We start from the raw sequence: 21,737 nt of genomic DNA on the forward strand, positions 1-21,737 counted from the left end.
CCAGGTCTCCAGAAATCAAAACAAAGGCAGCTGTCTATTAGGCCCAATTACAGGTACCGTATTTTCCCAAAAATAAGACCCTGTGTCTTATAATTTTTTTGAACCCTAAAGTAAGTGCTTGGCCTTATTGCCATCTGCTCAAAGGCCCGATTGGGATTTTTTTTTTTTTTTAATTTGATTTATATGCCGCCCTTCTCCGGAGACTCAGGGCGGTTTACAATGCATTAAGCAATAGCCTTCATCCTTTTGTATATTTATACAAAGTCAGCTTATTGCCCCCACAAACTGGGTCCTCAATTTACCTACCTTAGAAAGGATGGAAGGCTGAGTCAACCTTGAGCCTGGTGAGATTCGAACCTGCAGTAATTGCAGGCAGCTGGTCTTAATAACCAGCTTAATAACAGGGTGCCTTAGACCAATGTACTACCAAGGCTCTTATTATCAAGGGATGTCTTATTTTGGGGAAAACAGGATAGTCCTCAACTTACGGCCACAATTGAGACAAAATTTACGGTATTTTTCGCACTTTAACAGTGGTTCTCAACCTTCCTAATGCCGCGACCCTTTAATACAGTTTCTCATGTTGTGGTGACCCCCAACCATAAAATTATTCCTAAAACCATTGAAAATATGTGTTTTCCGAAGGTCTTAGGCGACCCCTGCGAAAGGGTCGTTCGACCCCCAAAGGGGTCGCAACCCACAGGTTGAGAACCACTGCACTATAAGATGCTCCGGATTGTAAAACACACCTAGCTTTTGGGGAGGAAAACAAGAAAAAAAAAAATCTGCCTCTACCTCCCAGCAATTTGCCTCCTTGCAGCAAAAAAGCAAACAGGCTGGTCAGCTTCAGCACAGTCTGATTTAGCACAAGCAGCTGACTGGTAGTTGGATTGCCTCCCAGAATACTGCCTATCAGCTGTTCCAGGCTGCGGGGATCGCCACCGCCCATCGCCGCCCCCACCCATCGCCACCGCCATACACCCCATTTTCAGCTTCCATGCGCCCTGTTTTCGGCCTCCGTGTGCCTTATTTTTGGCCCGTTCCAGGGCAATCCCCACCGCCTGGAAAGCGCAGAAGCCAAAAATGGGGCGCGCAGAGGCGGTAGTGATCACAGCCTGAAGTAGCAGATCAGCGGTATTCAGATGGAGGCTGATCCAACCGCCAATCAGCTGCTTGTGCTAAATCAGGCTGTGCTGAAGCTGACCAGGCAGTTTGCTGTAAGGAGGCAAATTGCTGGGAGGCAGAAGCCGGCTGGTGGGCTTCGGCAACATTCGCTGTATATGGCGCACAGACATTTCCACCCACTTTTTTGGGGAGGGGGGGAAGTGTGTCTTATAGACCGAAAAATACGGTATGTTGCTAAGTGAGAAATTTGTTAAGTGAGCTTTGCCCCCATTTTACGGCTTCCCTACCCCCCCGAGGCCCTCCGGAGGCCGGAAATGGCCCGTTTCCCGACTTCTGGTGGGACTGGAAGGCCCGTTTTTTGCTCTCCCCAGGCTCCAGAGGCTTTCTAGGAGCCTGGGGAGGGCGAAAACGGCCTTCCCCAGCCCCCTGGAGGCCAGATACAGTCCGTTTCCCAACTTCCGGTGGGCCCAGAACACCCAAAAACCAGCTGGTCACGGCACGTATGTGTGCTGGAGCTGAGCTAGGGCAACGCTCATGTGCCCACAGATATGGCTCCGTGTGCCACCTACGGCACGCGTGTCATAGGTTCGCCATCACGGCCCTATACCATTGCAGACAAAAGATCGTCCAATCCCTTTTTTAAAAAAACCTGAGCACCCACAACTTCTGGAGGCAAGTCGTTCCCCTGATGAATTGTTCTGTCAGGAAATTTCTCCTGACACTTGACCATTATTGCAGGTAAAGAGCAGGAAATTGTTACCTTGCAAGTAATCTGCTAGGTCTCCACCGTTGCAATACTGCGAAAGAGAAGAGGAAGGAAGGACCACTATCAGAAGGGATGAAGACTATACACTTGATCTATTTGATCTAAAACCCCTCCGCACGTCCCATAAATTTTAAATTTTATATACTGTTTTTATGTTTTAATATTGTATTGTACAGTGCCCAGACTCCTACTGTGAGGGAGATGGGTGGTTGCAAAATGTGGTAAATAAAATCAAAATAAAATATACATCTACTGGTTCAGAGTATAGTATAGTATAGTATAGTATAGTATAGTATAGTATAGTATAGTATAGTATAGTATAGTATAGTATTAGTATTAGTATTAGTATTAGTATTAGTATTAGTATTAGTATACTATAGTTTAGTATGGTATAGTATAGTATTAGTATACTATAGTATAGTATAGTATTAGTATACTATAGTTTAATATGGTATAGTATAGTATAGTATTAGTATACTAGTTTAGTATGGTATAGTATAGCATTAGTATTAGTATACTATAGTTTAATATGGTATAGTATTAGTTTAGTTTAGTATAGTATTAGTATACTATAGTTTAGTATGGTATAGTATAATATTAGTATTAGTATACTATAGTTTAGTATAGTATAATTTTAGTTTAGTTTAGTTTAGTATAGTATAGTATAGGTATACTAGAGTATAGTATAGTATAGTATAGTATAGTAGAGTAGAGTAGAGTAGAGTAGAGTAGAGTATAGTAGAGTAGAGTAGAGTAGAGTAGAGTAGAGTAGAAGAATATAATAACAGAATAGAATATTGTGTTTCCCCGAAAATAAGCCCACTCCAAAAATATTTAAATGCATGCGCATTCTGTCTGCTTAGGGTTAGGGAGACAGAGCTGGAAATCAGGTAAGGCGAAAAGAGGAGCCCCGTCTTGCTCCACGCGCCCCAAAATATTAAGACCTCCCTGAAAATAAGGCCAAGCGCTTATTTCGGAGTTCAAAAAAATATAAGACACGGTCTCATTTTCGGGGAAACACGGTAGAATAGAAGAACAGAATAAAATAGAAGAATAGAATAGAAGAATAGGAATCGAAGAATCAAATCGAATCGAAGAATCGAATCGAATAAGAGAGTCAGAAGGGACCTTGGAGGTCTTCAAGTCCACCCTCCCTGCTCAGGTAGGAAACCAAATACCATTTCAGACAAGAAGTTCAAGAACACCCAAAGCACCCAGACTGGTTTCCTTGCTTGTCTAAAAATTCTTTTATCTTGATTTTATTTTCAGAATATGGGGGGGGGGGGAGATCTTCTGCTTCTCCCTGGCACTGCATGCTGCATTAACATGCAACCTTAAATATAAATCATGTTTCTAATCCCAGACATAACCCAGCAAAATGACAAGAGACTCTGGAAATTATAAAAAAAGAACGGGACGCTTGCGTGTCAGGGGGGTCGACACGCACGGCTGCTTCTCCAGGCAATGGGACTGCAGTCTTACATCCCGCAGTTGACGATTTCACAATCCAGGGGGAAAAAAAAAAAAAAAAGAAGCGTTTGCCAATGGAAACACTGTGTGCATTTTTATTTATTTATTTTGCACAATTATTCACACCCACTGCAGATACAGTGTGGAGAGAATCATAAATATTTTTGACGCTTTTATTTAACGGAACTCGCCGAGTACCGAAGGTTTAATAGTAAGAGAGAAATCAGCAGCCTAGCTTTTTAGTTAGCAGAAAGAAGTCAGTTGGGTTATGGACCGGGAGATGTAGCTGAGCCACACACAAAAACTATATTTATCTCTTGGCGAATTGATGGGACTTAAAAAGTGTTCCTCAGAAAGAACAGAGAAAGGGGAAAAAAAAGAAAAAAAGAAAAGCAGGTTAAACAATAAGCCACCAAAAAACCCCCCAGAAGGTATAAGGTTTATTTTAGGTGTGGATTCTAGCTAATTAGCTCATTGATGAGGACTTCTAAGTCTGAAATAATTAGAAATAGTGGAAATAATTCTGGAAAAATATTCGGTAGTCATTCCCTCTCCCCAGCCCCAACTAGCTAATATCCACACCCCAAAACAAACCCAATGCCTTTCTTCCTTTTGCCTGATGCATCTGAATGCACCCAACTGTCACCTGTATAGATGCACAATTTTGCAATGCACCGCACTGCACCAGCTCAATTGGGCGATACCGATGGCAAGCTTAAAAAAAGCCATCTTTTTTTCCAAGGGCTGAAATTTAACAAGGCTGCCACGTGTGCAGACTTTTTTAAAAAAAGGAGCAGCATGATGAAAATCTGATTTTCTTTCCTGGGCTATTTAAACCTCTGACCGTTCTCCTTCTTGGGCTATTGCTAGTTGGACCCCCATTTCTTATTTCCTTCACATACACACACACACTCATTATATATATTTTTTCATTTGAGAGCAGGCATCAGAATTTCATTTTTATGTGACAATTGTGTACAGAGGAAAAATGACAATAAAGATTATTTCTCTAAATTCTCTTTTCTCTAAAGTCTGGCATGACATGCTGTCCCCCTCTCCTTTAATCCACAGGCACACATTTCTTCTGTGGGGTCCTTGATGCTCTCTGAGCTGGTATTTTTTTTCTCTCTCTCTCTTGCAGACGTTTCATCGCCCAGCTAAGTAATACCATCAGTGCTAGGAGGAGGGAGTGGGGTATGCTCTCTGTTTACGACTTGTCGGTGTCGGTGGGTGTATTCTTGGGGGTTGATTCATTAGGCTGCGGTTTACTGTGAGCTTGCTTACCTGAGTTGGTAGTTCCTTGATTGGGGTATTGCCCTGACACTTGTATATACCATATTTTTCAGACTATAAGACACACTTTTTTGTCTCCCAAAAGGGGGTGAAAATGTCTGTGCATTTTAGACTGAATATTGCCGAAGCCCCACCCACCCGCCATTTTTTTGCCTCCGCACGCCCCATTTTCGGCCTTTTTCAGGCCCATTTTCGGGACTTTTTTCAGCCCATTTTTGAGGCTTTTTTCGGCCCATTTTCAAGGCTTTTTTTGGATGATTTTTGAGGCTTTTTTTGGCCAATTTGTTTGGGAAAAAATGGCCTGAAAAAAGCCTCAAAAATGGGTCAAAAAAGCCTTGAAAACTGGCCAAAAAAAAAAAAAAAAGCGCCTCGAAAAGGGGCAGAAAAAAGCCTCGAAAAGAAGTTGAAAAAAGCCTCGAAAACTGCCCCCCCAAAAAAGGCCTAAAAAACAGACAGAAAAAAGCCTTGAAAATGGCCCGAAAAAAAGCTGGAAAAGGCCCGAAAATATGGGGGGCGTGGAGGCCAAAAACGTTTTTTGTCGATTTCCTCTTCTAAATTTCAGTGTGTCTTATAGTGCGAAAAATACGGTAAACAGAGAGCTAACCCACTCCCTTTAGTCCTGATAATGTTACCTAGTCGGGTTATGAAACGTCTGTTTGTTTGAGTTGGTATTTCCTTAACTGAGGTGTTGTTTAAAGGCTTGTTGTTGGTCTACTGTTAATCTTGGTGATCATTTTGGCTTCTCTGGGTACTGATTGCTGGAGGAGGTGTTTTAGTCCAAGTAAACAATGTTTATGTCAGCCCTGAGATGGCCGAGCTGAGGCCATTTTCTTTTTCTGCTTCAGTGCTGACACACACTGGAGCTGTGGATAGGAAGGAGAGGGGGGGGGAGTAGAGATAGCTGGGGGGCTGTAGCCAAAATAAAGACTGCTTTTCCATGGGAGCCAAGGACATTCCAGCAGGGGTTCAGGAGGAGGAGACTGAGATCACCTAGCAACAGTACTGTATGCTGATTGGACAACGTGACTATTTTGGGAAAGTGGCAAACTTTCACTTTTAATAAGGTGAAAATTGAGGGAACTTTAGAGTCGGTTTTCACCAGCTTTGTGCCAATATATATCCTAATAAAATGAGGAACTTTCCTGCCTTGGAGTTCTCTCTGCTATGGATGTATTACTTGGAACCCTGACAATTTATTGTAAACATACCCTAATCAAGGAACCACCAACTCAGACAAACAAATAATATATAAAAGCCTAATCAAGAACACTCCCACCAACACTAACAGGCAGGGTGGATAAAAATCAATGATTTTTTTAAAAAAATCAAAAAAATCAATGATTTTTTTTTAAAAAATCAAAAAAATCAGATTTTTTTTATTTAAATCGGATTTTTTTGATTTTTATCGAATTTATTTTAATAAAAAACTTTTGGGGTAAAAATCTATCGTAAGATAGTTTTCTATGTAAGATACATAAATAATTTAGTTTATTCAGCATGAAATGGAGCTTAGTTACGTAGCAGGAGGCTGTATATTCTGCAACACTGGGACTATCGGTGAGTCAACAGCGGGTCAAAGGAGTAGCAGAGATGACAGTTGCTCTTTAAAAATTATGATTTAAATTGAGTTGATTTAAATTGTGATTTAAATCAACTCGATTTAAATCAAATCCACCCTGCTGACAGGTCAAGCCACTGGTATATAAGCAGAGAGCAAACCCCACTTCCTTCTAACACTGATGATGCTACCTAGCTGGGTAATGAAACGCCTGCAAGAAAACCGCCAAGTTCAGAGAGCACCAAGGACTCCACAGTTCAACCCTGAATATTCTATTTTATTGGTAGCACATTTCCTTAGCTGTTCTAGGTTTTGCAAGGCAATGTATGGGTGAATGAAAAAAAAGAGGACTTTTACTTCTGTAAATATAGAACATCAAATACTAACCCACATATATTTTATAGCATAAATCACATAACACTATGCATTGGAACCCAAATCTTGTGGATCAAAAATATTTTGGGGTGGATTTTCTATGGTACTGTACATACAGTAGTGGCCAAAATTGTGGAAACCTTTTGGGAAAAGTGTATTTTCTAAAACTAGCTAATAACATCATTTTTTTTCGAAGTAGTACGATAAAATTATATATCAATGGAAAGATAATTTAATCAAGAATGTAACACAATTAACTTTTAGGAAGGATTTGCTATTAGAGTAGCAGTTACAATATAAAGAAGAAAAGTGAAACACATAGTAAAAATGAGATATACAAAAATGATCCCCATATCAGTTAATATTTAGTTGGGTAACCTTTAGCATGAATGACGGCCTTACAAGGTCTTCCCATGGAGTGAACCAAGTATTTTACTTCTGCAGCTGTTATGTGAAACCAAGATTTATTATTTATTTATTTATTTATTTTTAAAATTTTTATACTGCCCCCTCTCCCGAAGGACTCGGGGCGGTGAACAGCCAAGATTAAAAAACATACAATATAAACATTAAAATACATTTAAAACAAAATTAAATCCCTAATGGCTTTCCCCAATTTAAAACCCCTTACCCATAAAATTCACCAATAAAAATTTTAAGCCAGCCCGGCTTGCCAAAATAGAAACGTTTTCAGAGCCCGGCGAAAGGTTCAGAGGTCTGGGATCAGTCGTATCCCTGGGGGTAGCTCATTCCAGAGGGCGGGTGCCCCCACAGAGAAGGCTCTACCCCGGGGGGTCGCCAGTCGACATTGCCTGACCGACGGCACCCTGAGGAGGCCCTCTGTGGGAGCGTGTTGGCTGGTGGGAGGTTATCGGTGGCAGAAAGTGGTCTCGTAAATAACCGGGCCCTAAGCCATGGAGCGCTTTGAAGATGAGAATCAGTACCTTGAAGCGCACCCGGAAGACCACTGGAAGCCAATGCAGCTCGCGCAGGAGAGGTGTTACATGGGAGCGCCATATTGCCCCCATAGGTACCCGCGCGGCTGCATTCTGCACCAGTTGGAACCTCCGGGTGCTCCTCAAGGGGAGTCCCATGTAGAGAGCGTTGCAGTAGTCCAGGCGGGAAGTGACAAGGGCATGAGTGACCGTGCATAAGGAGTCCCGATCCAGAAAGGGGCGCAACTGGCGTATCAGGCGAACCTGATAGAAAGCCCCCCTGGCCACGGCCATCATATGCTCTTCTAAAGACAGCCGTGCGTCCAGGAGGACACCCAAGTTACGCGCCCTCTCCGTGGGGGCCAATGTCTCGCCCCCAACAGCCAGCAATGGCACCAGCTGGCTATATCGGGATGCCGGCAACCACAGCCACTCGGTCTTGGAGGGGTTGAGTCGGAGCCTGTTCCTCCCCATCCAGACCCGCACGGCTTCCAGGCACCGGGACATCACTTCAAGGGCATCGTTGGGGTGGTCTGGGGTGGAGATGTACAGCTGAGTGTCATCAGCGTACAGATTGAAGGATTGTTTCTATTAACTGGGGTTTATTGCTGGGTTCTTCTGACTAACAAGTTTCTTTAGCCGGCTCCATAGATTTTCAATTGGGTTAAGAAGGTCTGGGCTATTCCCAGGCTATTCCAGCAGTGGAATAGGATTATCTTGAAACTCAAAAAGAAAAAAGAAAAAAAAGAGTGATGTTATTAGCCGTCAAAACTCAAAAATATACTTTCCCCAAAAGGTTTCCACAATTTTGGCCACTACTGTATGTACTAAATTTAGAACAATTCAGGGGGTCCCTACCTGGTTTTGGGGAAGCTGGGGAGGATGACAAAAGGAAAAATAACTCAAATTTAGCCACAAAGAAATTCAAATCATAAATATACACACCTCCATTACGAGAAAGACAGAGTTGGGCATTTCCTGAAAGAAAGGAAAAAAAGAAACATCTCATTAAAGAAGAATAATGGAAGCTTTCTTACAATAAATAATTCCTTTTCACCCACCCGCCATTGATCTATCTTGGAGATATTTACGGCATTGACCACAAAAAGACAGAAATTTATTGTTCGGAGATAATCAGTTTTGATTTTGAAATTGGCACGATGCTCAGCTTTCAAATACAGCTTTAAAAAAGACAAGCGTAGACAGTCATAGATGTGGATTTTGCATTACAAACCACCAAAGAAACAATTATAATTGGATACAGAGCAGTGGCGGCACAGTGGTTAGGAATGCTGTATTGCAGGCTGACTCTGCCCACTGCCAGGAGTTCAATCCTGACCTGCTCAAGATTGACTCAGCTTTCTGTCCTTCCGAGGTGGGTAAAATAAGGTCCCAGATTGTTGGGGGCAAGAGGCTGACTCTGTAAACCGCTTAGAGAGTGATGTAAAAGCACTGTGAAGCGGTATATAAATCTAAGTGCTATTGCTATATAATTTTATATCTGGCAGGATTGTGCAGTTCTTTGGATCTATGGTGCTTTGGAATAACTGAAGGCGATTTCATACCAATTTTTTTTTTGGCAAGTCCGTAACCCAAATTCATTTTTTTCTTCCCGGGACTGTGCTACAATTGTAGTGGGCATTTACACAACTCCAGTAAAAGACAACATAGCTGCTTTAAGAAGTTGGAAGCTAGGCAGTGGAAGAGGGTAGAGGTGGGAGAAATATCTAGATTGAAAAGCCAAGAAGTAGATAGAGATAAAGATCCAAGAGAGGAATATGGGAGGCAAGTCAAAAAAAAAGCATAGCAATTAAAAGTATTGAAGCGGGCAAGAGACGATGGATAGATGATTTCCTTGATGAGGGTGTGACATTGTCCAGATGAGGGTTATATCAGTCGGATCTGATGCTGGCTGAGTCATAACTTTTGACCACTCCCCTTGCTCCGCCCCTTTCATGCCCAGTTTAGACTCAGTCGGCCTGAGAGAAACATCTCCTACAGATCTGGCTATACAGCCCAGGTCTGTTCAATATCACAGAATTGTAAGTCTTTTTGACCACCTTTTTATTTCTATAGCTTAAAATTGTTACTTCCCCTTTAAAATTTTTTCCCCCCCTTCTATTGTAGCCTGCCGGTTTTGCTTTGCTAGAGCCTCCTAAGCTGCAGGCTTTGCTTCGCTCCTGGCGGCGGCCATTTTGAAAGCCCCATTTTAAAAGGGAACTTTTTTCCTTTTTCTTTTTCCTGTCTTTTTTGGGGGGGATTTTTTTGATCTATCCCACCAACGATTGTTTAAGGGGCCCTAGACCACAATACCACCAACAATAATAGCAATTACCTAATTTTAAGGGAAATTGCCAAATCGGGCCGCCGCCCACCCTACAGCGATCCCAAAACCGCTGATCAGCTGTAGAGCGGTTAATTGAAGCCCCGCGGCAATTTTAAAAGGAAATTTTTGCCGCTTTGCCACCAACGAGTCTGCAAGTTTGGGGGGGGCAGCAAGCTTCTTCTTGCCTCCCCCTGTGGCATTTCCAGCCAGTATTTTTATTTTTTTCTCTTTGTGGCTGGGGGGGCGCTGAGGAGGTCCGTTTCTAGGCTTGCCTAGACAGATACCTCCAGAGCAGAGTTTTCCTCCTGCTCAAGTGTGACCTGGCAGCCATCGTGCTTAACGCCAGAGTCATTGCCATCTCAAATTTCAACCACGTGGTGAAACTGAAACCAAAAGCTATTTCTCCAGTCGACATCGTGGTCGCAGTGAGTATACTAAAGATGGCGGATCGCTCTTCCCATGGGGAGGAAAATACTATGTACACTGGGAAGAAATCAACTTCCAAACGTAAGCACCTTTCTAAGCCTGAGGAGAAGGATTTAGCAAAGAGGCATAAATCTCTAGAAAAGCAAGCTAGTGAAGTGCCTGCAACTGAGCCTGATAAGGGGACCCCCCCCCCATCTACCCCCCCTCCTCCCATTTCAACTGTTAGCCAGGCCTGGTCTTCGGAGGGAGAGGGTAATGTTCTTCAACAAGACCAAAGCAATTTGCAAAACCCCTTTGCAAGTCAATTAATGACCCCTGCAACTCCTGTATTTGGTGGGCCTGCAGCTGCAGCTGCTTCAACAGGTGAATCCTCTATGCCTGTGCTAACCCCCGAAGATCTTTTAAAAAATGTGCCAGAAGGATTGAGAATTCTGATTGAACAGGCCATTGCTTCTAGAATGGCAGCCAATATTCATGGTCACCACTCTGGCTCTGCTATTTCAGAGCGATCTGCCCGTATTAGAATTTCTCCTGCAGTCAGTCTTACTGGCTCTCATTCTCCTGCAGCCTCCAGAGTTAGTGAAGCCTTTGTGTTTGAGGAAGAGAGACATTCTGACCTATCAGATGATGAGGGGATAATCCAAGATCAACCTGCCTTTACAGGATTATTTCCCCCCAATAAATTCAAGTCTTTATTGCATAAGGCTCGCTTAACAGCCGCCTTAAAGGAAGATGAATACTTTCAAGAGATGCAGGAGGCTCAAAAGGGTGGACTACAGGGACCCTTTTCTGAGCCCCCCCCTCAACTTTGTTATGTACCAACTCCACAACTGTTCATAGACGTGGTAAAGAAACAGTGGGCTGGGCCTGCAACCATGGCATCTGCACATGGTTCAGATAAGAAATATTATGCTGTTGCTCCAAAGTTTGCTCAACTCTTGCAAGTTCCACCTGTAGACAGTCCTGTAGCGGCCCTTTCCTCTTCTTCTTCATACGTAACTGGGGATACTTCTGAAGGTCTAAGGCCAGAAGACAAAAAGTTAGAATTTCTGTTTAAAAAGAACCATCAGGCCTCGGCATGGGCAATTCAATCAGCTTCATCAGCCTCATTTTTTAATAGAACTACCATCCTTTGGCTTCAACAGTTACAGGCAAGGGTACCCCCCAGTGAGGTTCGCCTTCATCAGGATATTAATAAAATCATTGCTGCCACTCAATTTTCGGCTGATGCAACCTTGAATTCAGCCAAATTTGCATCCAGAGCCTTAGCCTCTACAGTTTCAGCCCGCAGGATGCTCTGGCTTCGCCAATGGCCTGCTGACCTTAAGGCCAAATGGCGCTTGGCTGCAGCTCCATATTCTGCAAACAGACTATTTGGGGAATCACTTGACCCTCTTCTTGTAGAGACACGGGACAAGCGAAAAATTTTGCCCTCAACATACAAACGGGCTGAAGGAAGACCCTCTCCATATTACAGAAGGCCTTCCTTTCGTTCCTACCCCCAGGGAGGCCCCTCCAGGCAGGAATATCTTCAGGGATCCTATCGATCCTCGGACCGTCAATATTTTCGGGACAGGAGCAGACAATTCCAGCCCAAACGGTCCTTTCGGGGTTCTGGTTTCCGCCAGTCCCGCAGTCGTAAGTGACTCACTACCAAATCCTCCAGTAGGGGGTCGCCTGTCCCTCTTCGCGGACAGGTGGGAAAGGTCATCTTCAGACCTTTGGGTTCTTTCAGTTGTAAAATTCGGCCTCCCCCTGGAATTTCTCTCCAGGCCTCCAACCCGCTTTCTTCAATGTCCAACTTCCAAAAGCGAATCCAGACGTCAATTAATGAACCAAGCAGTTCAGCACCTACTACAGATTCACGCCATAGAGGAGGTCCCCCACGATCAATGGAAACAGGGGTATTATTCCATCCTGTTCGTAGTTCCAAAGCGGTCAGGGGGGTGGAGAGCCATTCTGGACTTAAAAAATCTCAACTCATACATAGTGTATCGCAGATTCAAAATGTGTTCACTAACCTCTATTCTTCAAGGGATTCGTCCCAACGATTTTCTAGTTTCCATAGACCTCATGGAGGCTTATCTTCACATTCCCATCCTGCCAAAGCATCGACAGTATCTCCGATTCAGCTATGCAGGAAAGCATTTTCAATACCGGGCTCTTCCCTTCGGACTGGCATCTGCACCAAGGGTCTTCACAAAGGTCCTGGCGGTGGTGGCGGCTCACCTGAGACAACAACCGGTAAGGATCCAGGCTTACCTGGACGATATTCTGATTCAGGCTCACTCTCAAGAGCAAGCCTTACACGACCTACACCTCACGATTCAAACCCTGAACAACCATGGGTTCTTGGTCAACTACAAAAAAAGTCAGTTAGTGCCAGTCACCAGGATCACCCATCTTGGCGCCATCATAGACGCAGCCCAGGGGACCGTCTACCTAACCTTGGAACGACGGTCAGACATCAGGGACCTAGTAGCTCTCATTCGCAGAACTCCATCAGTTCCATTGGCCACTCTATCCAAGCTCTTAGGCAAGATGGTCTCCTGCGTCCAGATCGTCCCATGGGCACACCTTCACGCTCGCCACTTGCAGTGGTTCCTGCTTCCTTTTCAAAAGAAACGCCAAGCTCACACCATGTTAACAGTCAAAGTTCCACTCTCAGTCAGGCGATCGCTAGGTTGGTGGACATCGCCTTCTCTCGACAAGGGGTGTCTCTTCATGAATCACGACCGACTTGTACTCACTACAGATGCCAGCCTTCACGGATGGGGGGCTCATCTTGCATCACACGTGGCTCAGGGCCGTTGGTCTGCATCAGACCTCGCCAACCCTATCAACTGGCTGGAGCTGAAGGCCATTCGTCTCGCTCTCACGCACTTTCACCGGTTCGTGCAACACCGTCATGTTCTGGTGTTGACAGACAATATGGCGGCGAAGGCACATGTCAACCGTCAAGGGGGCACCCACTCAAAGCGCCTCATGGAGGAATCATTTCGCCTGGGCAAGTGGGCAGAACAACACCTCCTCTCCATCAGAGCGGACCACATTGCGGGGTCGGAAAACACACAGGCGGATTTCCTGAGCAGGACAGAGGTGGACAACAGCGAGTGGCAGATTCATCCCGACATATTTCATCAGATTTGCAACAGGTTCGGCATCCCAGCCATAGATCTCTTCGCCACACACCTGAACAATCAGCTTCCTCGCTTCTTCTCGAGGTTCCCGACGCCAGGGGCGGAAGGGGTCAACGCTCTCCGTCTCACCTGGCCGCCGGGTCTTCACTATGCCTTTCCACCGCTGCCTCTGATTCCGGCCCTGATTCGGAAGGTCATCGCCGACAGAGCAGAAATTATCCTCGTGGCTCCCCACTGGCCACGCCGTCCGTGGTTCGCAGACCTGGTCAGTCTCTCCACATTTCACCCTTGGAGGATTCCACCAGACGAGATTGTACTGCGTCAGGGGAACCTTCTTCATCCGGACCCTCAGTGGCTCCAACTGACTGCATGGCGCTTGAAGGGGCCCGTCTAAGGCAGGACAATTATTCAGATAGGGTGATTCACATTGTTCAAGCCTGCAGACGTAAATCCACAGTCAGACTCTACAATATCTCCTGGCTCGCTTTTTATAGGTGGTGCCGTTCCCGGCAGATAGATCCTGTTTCAGCCTCACCTGCCCAGATCTTGGAGTTCCTCAGAGATGGGTTTGACCGTGGTCTGGCCCATAGTACCCTTCGGAGACATGTGGCGGCTCTGTCTACGGCCTTGTCCAGTCCATCCGGCCGACCACTCACTCAGCACCCTGTGATAAAAAAGTTCCTGCGAGGAGCCAGGCTCTTGCGGCCCTCCTCGATTCATAGATACCCTACTTGGGATTTGCCCAAGGTCCTTAACGCTTTAACTGAGACTCCCTTTGAACCCCTCCGCACGGTTCACCTTCGCTTTCTCACCCTTAAGGTGGTTTTCCTTATAGCCATAACTTCAGCCCGTCGCATTTCGGAGCTGGCAGCCCTCTCAGTTAGGGAGGATCTCTGTGTTTTCCGGCCGGACACAGTTAATTTGAGATTGGACCCTTCCTTTATTCCCAAGGTTAATTCCCCCTTTCACAGGGCCCAAGAGGTTATTTTGCCCAATTTCTGTTCCCGGCCCTCTCATGCCTTGGAACGAAGGTGGCATACCTTAGATGTACGGAGGGCCCTAAAGATTTATATCAAAAGGACTGCTCCCTTCAGGAAGTCAGAGGCTTTGTTTGTTTCCTTTTTGCCAGGCTCCCTAGGGCTCAAAGTCTCTTCTGCCACAATTGGTAGATGGATCAGGGCTTGCATCGCCTCGGCATATCAGGCCCAGGCGATTCCTGTTCCCAATAGCATTACTGCCCACTCCACTAGGAGTGCTGCTACCTCAGCAGCTTGGGCAACTCAGGCCTCCCTTGAGGAGGTATGTAGGGCAGCCACCTGGTCTACCCCCTCGCCATTTATTCGTCATTACAAGATAGATACCTTTGCTTCTGCTGAAGCGTCATTTGGCAGGAGGGTTTTGCAGCAGGTGCATCGTGCGAGGGTCTCTCCAGGCCCTTCGACATCCCGCCCTTGAGACAGCCAAATCTTTGGTATGTCCCTCATCTGGACAATGTCACACCCTCATCAAGGAAATTGGGCATTGGTCTTACCTTAAATGCCAGATTTCTTGAGGGGGGTGACATTGTCCAGCCCCTCCCTCTGTCTCAGTGCCTGTACAGTTTATTGTTCTTGTTCAGTAGTTTTTTTCCAGTTGTCCCGTTGGACCGAATTACTTCCTCCTGATAACGGTGGTTCCTGTTGGAGATACTTCTGGTGGCCTTCCTTCGTCAAAACTGAGCATGAAAGGGGCGGAGCAAGGGGAGTGGTCAAAAGTTATGACTCAGCCAGCATCAGATCCGACTGATATAACCCTCATCTGGACAATGTCACCCCCCTCAAGAAATCTGGCATTTAAGGTAAGACCAATGCCCAATTTCTCCTTTTTGTTGTTGTTCTGACTTGCTTTTATTTTTCTCTCTTTCTTTGATTTTTTTTAGGTAGGTGACATGATTAGAAGTTAGGTAGGATAGAAAGAAAACGTTTTTTTAAATAAAGGGTGACATTTATTTATTTATTTTATTTAGCGTATGGCTGGTCCCACACAATATTAAAACACTTCATTTTTACAGGTTAAAACAATTAAAACAATTTGAAAAAAAGCAGTAAGAAAACCTAAGAGGAAAACAGAAATAACATTTCAGAGTTTAATGTCGAGTTCGGAGATCCAGTCAGTAGCTGTCGTTGTTACGCAGAGGAAGTCCCTAAAATCTCCTGGATATCTTCTGTTAGAGCATTCCCTCACTATATGTTGGATAGTCTGTCGAGGAGCCCCACAATCACACTGCGCTGAAGGTGTCTTTCCCCATTTATACAAGGAGTCGGCACACACCCCATGAGTCGTTCTAATTCTATTGTATGTCACCCATATGTGTCAGGGTAGATTAATATGCTCAGAAATAGAAGCAGAAGAACTGTTGTGGCTCCGACCCCCGAGCCCGTCTTATCGGAGGAAGGTGGCTCCGAAAGGGAAGGAGAGGAGTTGGCCGGGCCTCTCTCTCCAGGACCCTCCTCTCTGGCAATGCCTCAGGTGTCTCCCGACGGAGAAGAGATTGGCCAGGAGCCAGGTATCCCCGAGCAGTTGCAGTCGGACAGTGACGGAGATGAGTCTTGGCTGGATCCACGCCAGCGTCGGAGAGATAAGCGCACGCAACAGAAAAGGAGGCGTGCCAGAGATTAGGCTGAGTCCCTGGACCACACCCCACAGGGTATAAAAGGGAGTGTGGTGGCCAGTCAAGCCTTGTGATGAACAAAGCTGAAAGCTTCCACGCCATTCTGCATTGCCGGACTTTTGCTATGGGCTTTGCTGGATTATCTTTGGACTTGATTGACTCTGTAATTATTGAACATTTTACTTTGATGTACCAGAAGCGGAGAGAAGTTCTCTCCTCCCTTCGTAAGTAAAAGACTCTTGGCAGGCAGCCACTAGGTTGCTGCCAAGTTCCGTTATCAAAAGGGAGTTTCTTGTCGGCTGGTTTGGTTTTTAACTCTTGGACATCTGTTGGTGTGCGTGTGTGGGACGGGGACAGAACAAGAACACCAAGACTGACGCTGAAGATGTTACCCAGCCTGGTAGTGAAACGTTCGGGAACCAAACCCACAAGCTCGGAGAAGGAACCTTTACCTTCATCCTACACCTGAGCTACAGATATTTGCCACTTTTGCAAAAAAAAAAAAAGAAGCTTCCTTAAGGCAGAGAAAGTTTCTTCTACAGCAGGGAGTGTCAAACTCAAGGCCCGTGGGCTGGATCCGGGCCCGGGAGGTGCTTAGATCTGCAGCAGCACCGACCACAAGGATGCCGTGACGGTCGTAAGTGTGAAAAACGGACCCAAGTCCCATTCCTCTGTGCTGTGGTAACTTCCAATGGTCACGAAACGAATGGTTGTTAAGCCGAGGACTTCCTGTATTAACTTTGGAGTAAGGGATCAAAACCCACCGGGGGCCTTGAGATGTCATGTGGCTGTTATGTACTATCACCTGCCTCCCGGTTACTCATTGATAAAAAGTAAACAGCTCGTGGGAAGGCTGCTGGGACGGCCTTCAGCTCTCCCACTGGCAAATGGGGCTCCCCCAGTAATGACACAACTCTTAACTTAGCTGGAAAAACCACCCGAGGGGGGGGGATTGTTTGCATGGAAACACACATCCTTTTTCACCGAGTTATGTCCTCGCTTTGCAAACACAGCCCTTGGACTTAAGCGTCCTCAAACGTCCTATTCTGAATTTCATCATCATCAGCCAAATTATTTAATTCGTTTTATTCTATTTTAAATTTTGTATTTATATGTTTTATTCTATGGCTGTTCACTGCCCTGAGTCCTTCAGGAGTAGGGCGGTATACAAATTCAATAAAATAAAATAAAAAAAAAATAAAATCGTTTTAAGCCATGGTTTACCCACCGCAGGATGAAGGCCGCTTCCGCCCGTTTCCAATCCATACAGGTAGTCCTTGACTTACTCAATTGTGGTCATTAAGACGAGGACTACCTGTACAGTCAGGTAGTCAACTGGGCCCCAACTGGACCAGTTTCCCCAACTGAGCCCGCCCAATGAAACAAACAAAACGTTCAAAAATTAATATATTTACAGCAGTGGTGGGTTTCAAATTTTTTTACTACCGGTTCTGTGGGTGTGGCTTGGTGGGCGTGACAGGGGAAGGATACTGTAAAATCTCCATTCCCTCCCCACTCCATGGGAAGGTTACTGCAAAATCCCCATTTCCTCCCAATCAGCTGGGACTCGGGAGGCAGAGAATAGATGGGGGCGGAGCTAGTCAGAAGCGGTATTTATCGGTTCTCCAAACTACTCAAAATTTCCACTATCGGTTCTCCAAAACTGGTCAGAACCTGCTGAAACCCACCTCTGATTTACGGTATGTACTACCAAGCACATCTAAATTATATTAAAGTAACGAAAATGCATTTACAATCATTTACAACTGAGCAACCCCTAAGGTTTGGGAATTGAAAGTTGAAAAATTTGACATTCCCTAGCCCACCATTCTCTGTCTTGTTTTAGGTCTCTTTCGTGGACGCTATGGATCCAGTGGGATCCATTCTGTGACCATTTTATCCAGTGCGCAGAATGGATTCTGAATTTATTGGCCGAAAAAGATGCTATTTGCTTTTCACCAAATGCTTGACTGACTATCCTGCAGGAATAGAATAGAATAGAATAGAATAGAATAGAATAGAATAGAATAGAATAGAATAGAATAGAATAGAATAGAATTTTTTATTGGCCAAGTGTGATTGGACACACAAGGAATTTGTCTTGGTGCATACGCTCTCAGTGTACATAAAAGAAAAGATACGTTCATCAAGAATCATAAGGTACAACACTTATTGATAGTCATAGGGAACAAATAAGCAGTCAAATCATATTAGGAAACAGTCAATATAAATCATAAGGATACCAGCAACAAAGTTACAGTCATACCAGTGGTAGGTTGCCCCCGGTTCTATAGAACTGGTAGTAAAACTGGCGGGAGGCTCCGCCCACCGACCATGACATCACCAAAACGCTTCTGTGCATGTGCAGAAAAGCCCGCTGCAAACCAGTAGTAAAGGTAAGTAGAACCCACCCCTGAGTCATACAGTCATAAGCGGGAGGAGATGGGTGGTGGGAACGATGAGAAGATTAATAGTAGTGCAGACTTAGTCAATAGTTTGACAGTGTTGAGGGAATTATTTGTTTAGCAGAGTGATGGCGTTCGGGAAAAAACTGTCCTTGTGTCTAGTTGTTCTGGGGTGCAGTGCTCTATCGCGTCGTTTTGAGGGTAGGAGTTGAAACAGTTTATGACCAGGATGCGAGAAGTCTGTACATATTTTCCCAGCCCTCTTTTTGACTAGTGGAGTTCTCCATGGAAGGCTGGTTGGTAGCCATGGTTTTTTCTGCAGTTCTAATCATCCTCTGAAGTCTCTGTCGGTCTCGTTGGGTTGCAGAGCCAAACCAGACAGTTATGGAGGTGCAGATGACAGACTCAATAATTCCTCTCTAGAACTGGATCAGCAGCTCCTTGGGCAGTTTGAGCTTCCTGAGTTGGCGCAGAAAGAACATTCTTTGTTGTGCTTTTTTGATGACGTTTTTGATGTTGGCTGTCCATTTTAGACCTTGCGATATGGTAGAACCTAGAAATTTGAAGGTTTCTACTGTATTTCTGGACCACTGTTCTTATCTTTGGCCAGGCTGCTCCGGAGTGACTGTTTTAAAAAAGGTAGTTCTCGACTTACAACCCATTCATTTAATGACTGAAGTTAGAACGGCACTTTAAAAAACAACAACTGTCTTATGAGCATTTTTTTTCACATGTAGGACCGTTGCAGGATCCCCCGTGGTCGCGTGATCAAAATTCAGAACGCTTGGCAACTGGCTTGTATTTATTTATTATTTATTTATTTTGTCACATTTCTAGGCCGCCCAACTCCCAAGGGACTCTGTATTTATGACAGCTGCAGTGTCCCAAAGTCACGCGATCCCTTTTTGCAACCTTCTGACCAGCAAAGTCAATGGGAAAAGCCAGATTCACTTAATAATTGCGTGACTAACTTAACAACCGAAGCGATTCACTTAACAGCTGTGGCAAGAAAGGTCGTAAAAGGGGGCAAAACTCACTTAGCTCTTCTTGCTGAGCAAATAGCAATTTGGGGCTCAATTGTGGGTCATAAGTCGAGGACTAACCTGTAGGCCAAAGAACCTAGAAGACGTCCGTGACCTATTCTTCTGGTTAAATGTCAATAGGTAGGTAAATTATATATAAACCTATATATCTACGGGACCGCCTGCTACCACCAATAGCCTCCCACCAGCCAGTACGCTCCCATAGAGAGGGGCTCCTCCGGGTGCCGTCGGCCAAACAATGTCGACTGGCGGCCCCCAGGGGCAGAGCCTTCTCTATGGGGGCACCTACTATCTGGAATGAGCTCCCCCCGGAGATACGGAGGATCTGGATCTGCGCACCTTCCGTCGCGCGCTCAAGACTGTCTTATTTCATCAAGCTGGCCTGGCCTAAATCTTTTCCCCTTTTAAATGTAAATTTTAACTTGTTTTTAAATTATTGGGTATTTTAAATTTGTCTCAGCCAAATTATTCAATTCGTTTTTATTCTATTTTACATTTTTGTATTTATGTGTTTTATTCTGTGGCTGTTCACCGCCCTGAGTCCTTCGGGAGTAGGGCGGTATATAAATCCAATAAAATAAAAAATAAAATAAATAAATGAATAAATAAACCTGTCTGGAGTTGCGCCATGCATTTCTCTAAAAATAAACCACTCTGCCCCTAAAGCGAAGCAGAAACAAAGGGCCCAATAACCAGGCATAATCTGAATTGCAAGGTCTAAAAAGAAGAGAAAGAGCTTACATAAGTGTTCTGAATAATACCACTCGCTGCAGAGCCCCATAAGAGAATACAAGCTCCGGAGTTTTATTTCTAATGAGGCCTCTGGCTTTACTCTCCTTTATTGGAAAAGAAAAATTAAAAAAACAGACGAGACTCAGCAGAGAAAAGAAGGCAGAGAAGGGAGGCCACTGCAGGATGCAGCTGAGGCCAGCAAAATGCATGTATAGGCAGCTGACAAAGGAACAATACAAGCATGCACAGGGGTGGGGGTGGGGGGGTGGTGGCACAGGATCAGTGGTTAATTCCAGGGGGTGATGGAAGGAACGTGGTGGCCCGCCCTGGGATGAGGCTCAAAAGGGTCTCCTAAACGGGAGGCCCAGCCATCAGCTGCTCATGACAGGAAGGGTCCAGTGAGAGCATTTAGACCACTCTATTCCCTTTCCTGAACAGCCCGGCGTACTAGTCTACAGTGTCCCCTCATGACCGACAATTTATGTATTTATTTGTATCCTGTCCTTATTATTTCTTAGAAATAACCCATATCCACCATGCCTTTGTCCTATTTTCCCCAAAACAACAACCCTGTGAGATGGGTTGGGCTTAGAGTGTGTAACTGGGCCAAAGTCACCCAGCCAGCTTTCATGCCTAATGGCGGGACTAGAACTCACTGTCTCCTGGTGATTGGCCCAAAGTCATTCAGATGACTTTCATGCCCAAGGCAGGACTAGAGCTCACCTTCTCCTAGTGATTGGCCCAAAGTCACCCAGCCAGCATTCATGCCTAAGGAGGGACTAGAACTCACTGTCTCCTAGTGATTGGCCCAAAGTCACCCAGCCAGCATTCATGCCTAAGGAGGGACTAGAACTCACTGTCTCCTAGTGATTGGCCCAAAGTCACCCAGCCAGCATTCATGCCTAAGGAGGGACTAGAACTCACTGTCTCCTAGTGATTGGCCCAAAGTCACCCAGCCAGCATTCATGCCTAAGGAGGGACTAGAACTCACTGTCTCCTGGTGATTGGCCCAAAGTCATTCAGATGACTTTCATGCCCAAGGCAGGACTAGAGCTCACCTTCTCCTAGTGATTGGCCCAAAGTCACCCAGCCAGCATTCATGCCTAAGGAGGGACTAGAACTCACTGTCTCCTGGTGATTGGCCCAAAGTCACCCAGCCAGCATTCATGCCTAAGGAGGGACTAGAACTCACTGTCTCCTAGTGATTGGCCCAAAGTCACCCAGCCAGCATTCATGCCTAAGGAGGGACTAGAACTCACTGTCTCCCGGTGATTGGCCCAAAGTCATTCAGATGACTTTCATGCCTAAGGCAGGACTAGAGCTCACCTTCTCCTAGTGATTGGCCCAAAGTCACCCAGCCAGCTTTCATCCCTAAAGTGAGACTAGAACTCACCATCTCCTGGTGATTGGCCCAAAGTCACCCAGCCAGCATTCATGCCTAATGGTGGGAATAGAACTCACCGTCTCCTGGCAACTGGCTCAAAATCACCCAG

The 21,737-nt window shown here is 45.3% G+C and overlaps 1 protein-coding gene across 1 annotated transcript in view; it reads right to left on the reverse strand.

The window, feature by feature from the left end:
- Nucleotides 1–21,737, reverse strand: part of ULK2 (unc-51 like autophagy activating kinase 2) — a 157,137-nt gene that overhangs the window by 89,231 nt on the left and 46,169 nt on the right. The window contains exons 4-5 of the mRNA XM_060685628.2: nucleotides 8,468–8,500; nucleotides 1,886–1,922 (exon numbers count right to left, since the gene is read on the reverse strand). Of these exons, the coding sequence (XP_060541611.2) occupies nucleotides 1,886–1,922; nucleotides 8,468–8,500 (70 nt within the window). The remainder of the gene's footprint in view (nucleotides 1–1,885; nucleotides 1,923–8,467; nucleotides 8,501–21,737) is intronic.

This window comes from Pantherophis guttatus, chromosome 1, assembly GCF_059756535.1.
Source record: "Pantherophis guttatus breed Tessera chromosome 1, ASM5975653v1, whole genome shotgun sequence".
NCBI lineage: Eukaryota > Metazoa > Chordata > Lepidosauria > Squamata > Colubridae > Pantherophis > Pantherophis guttatus.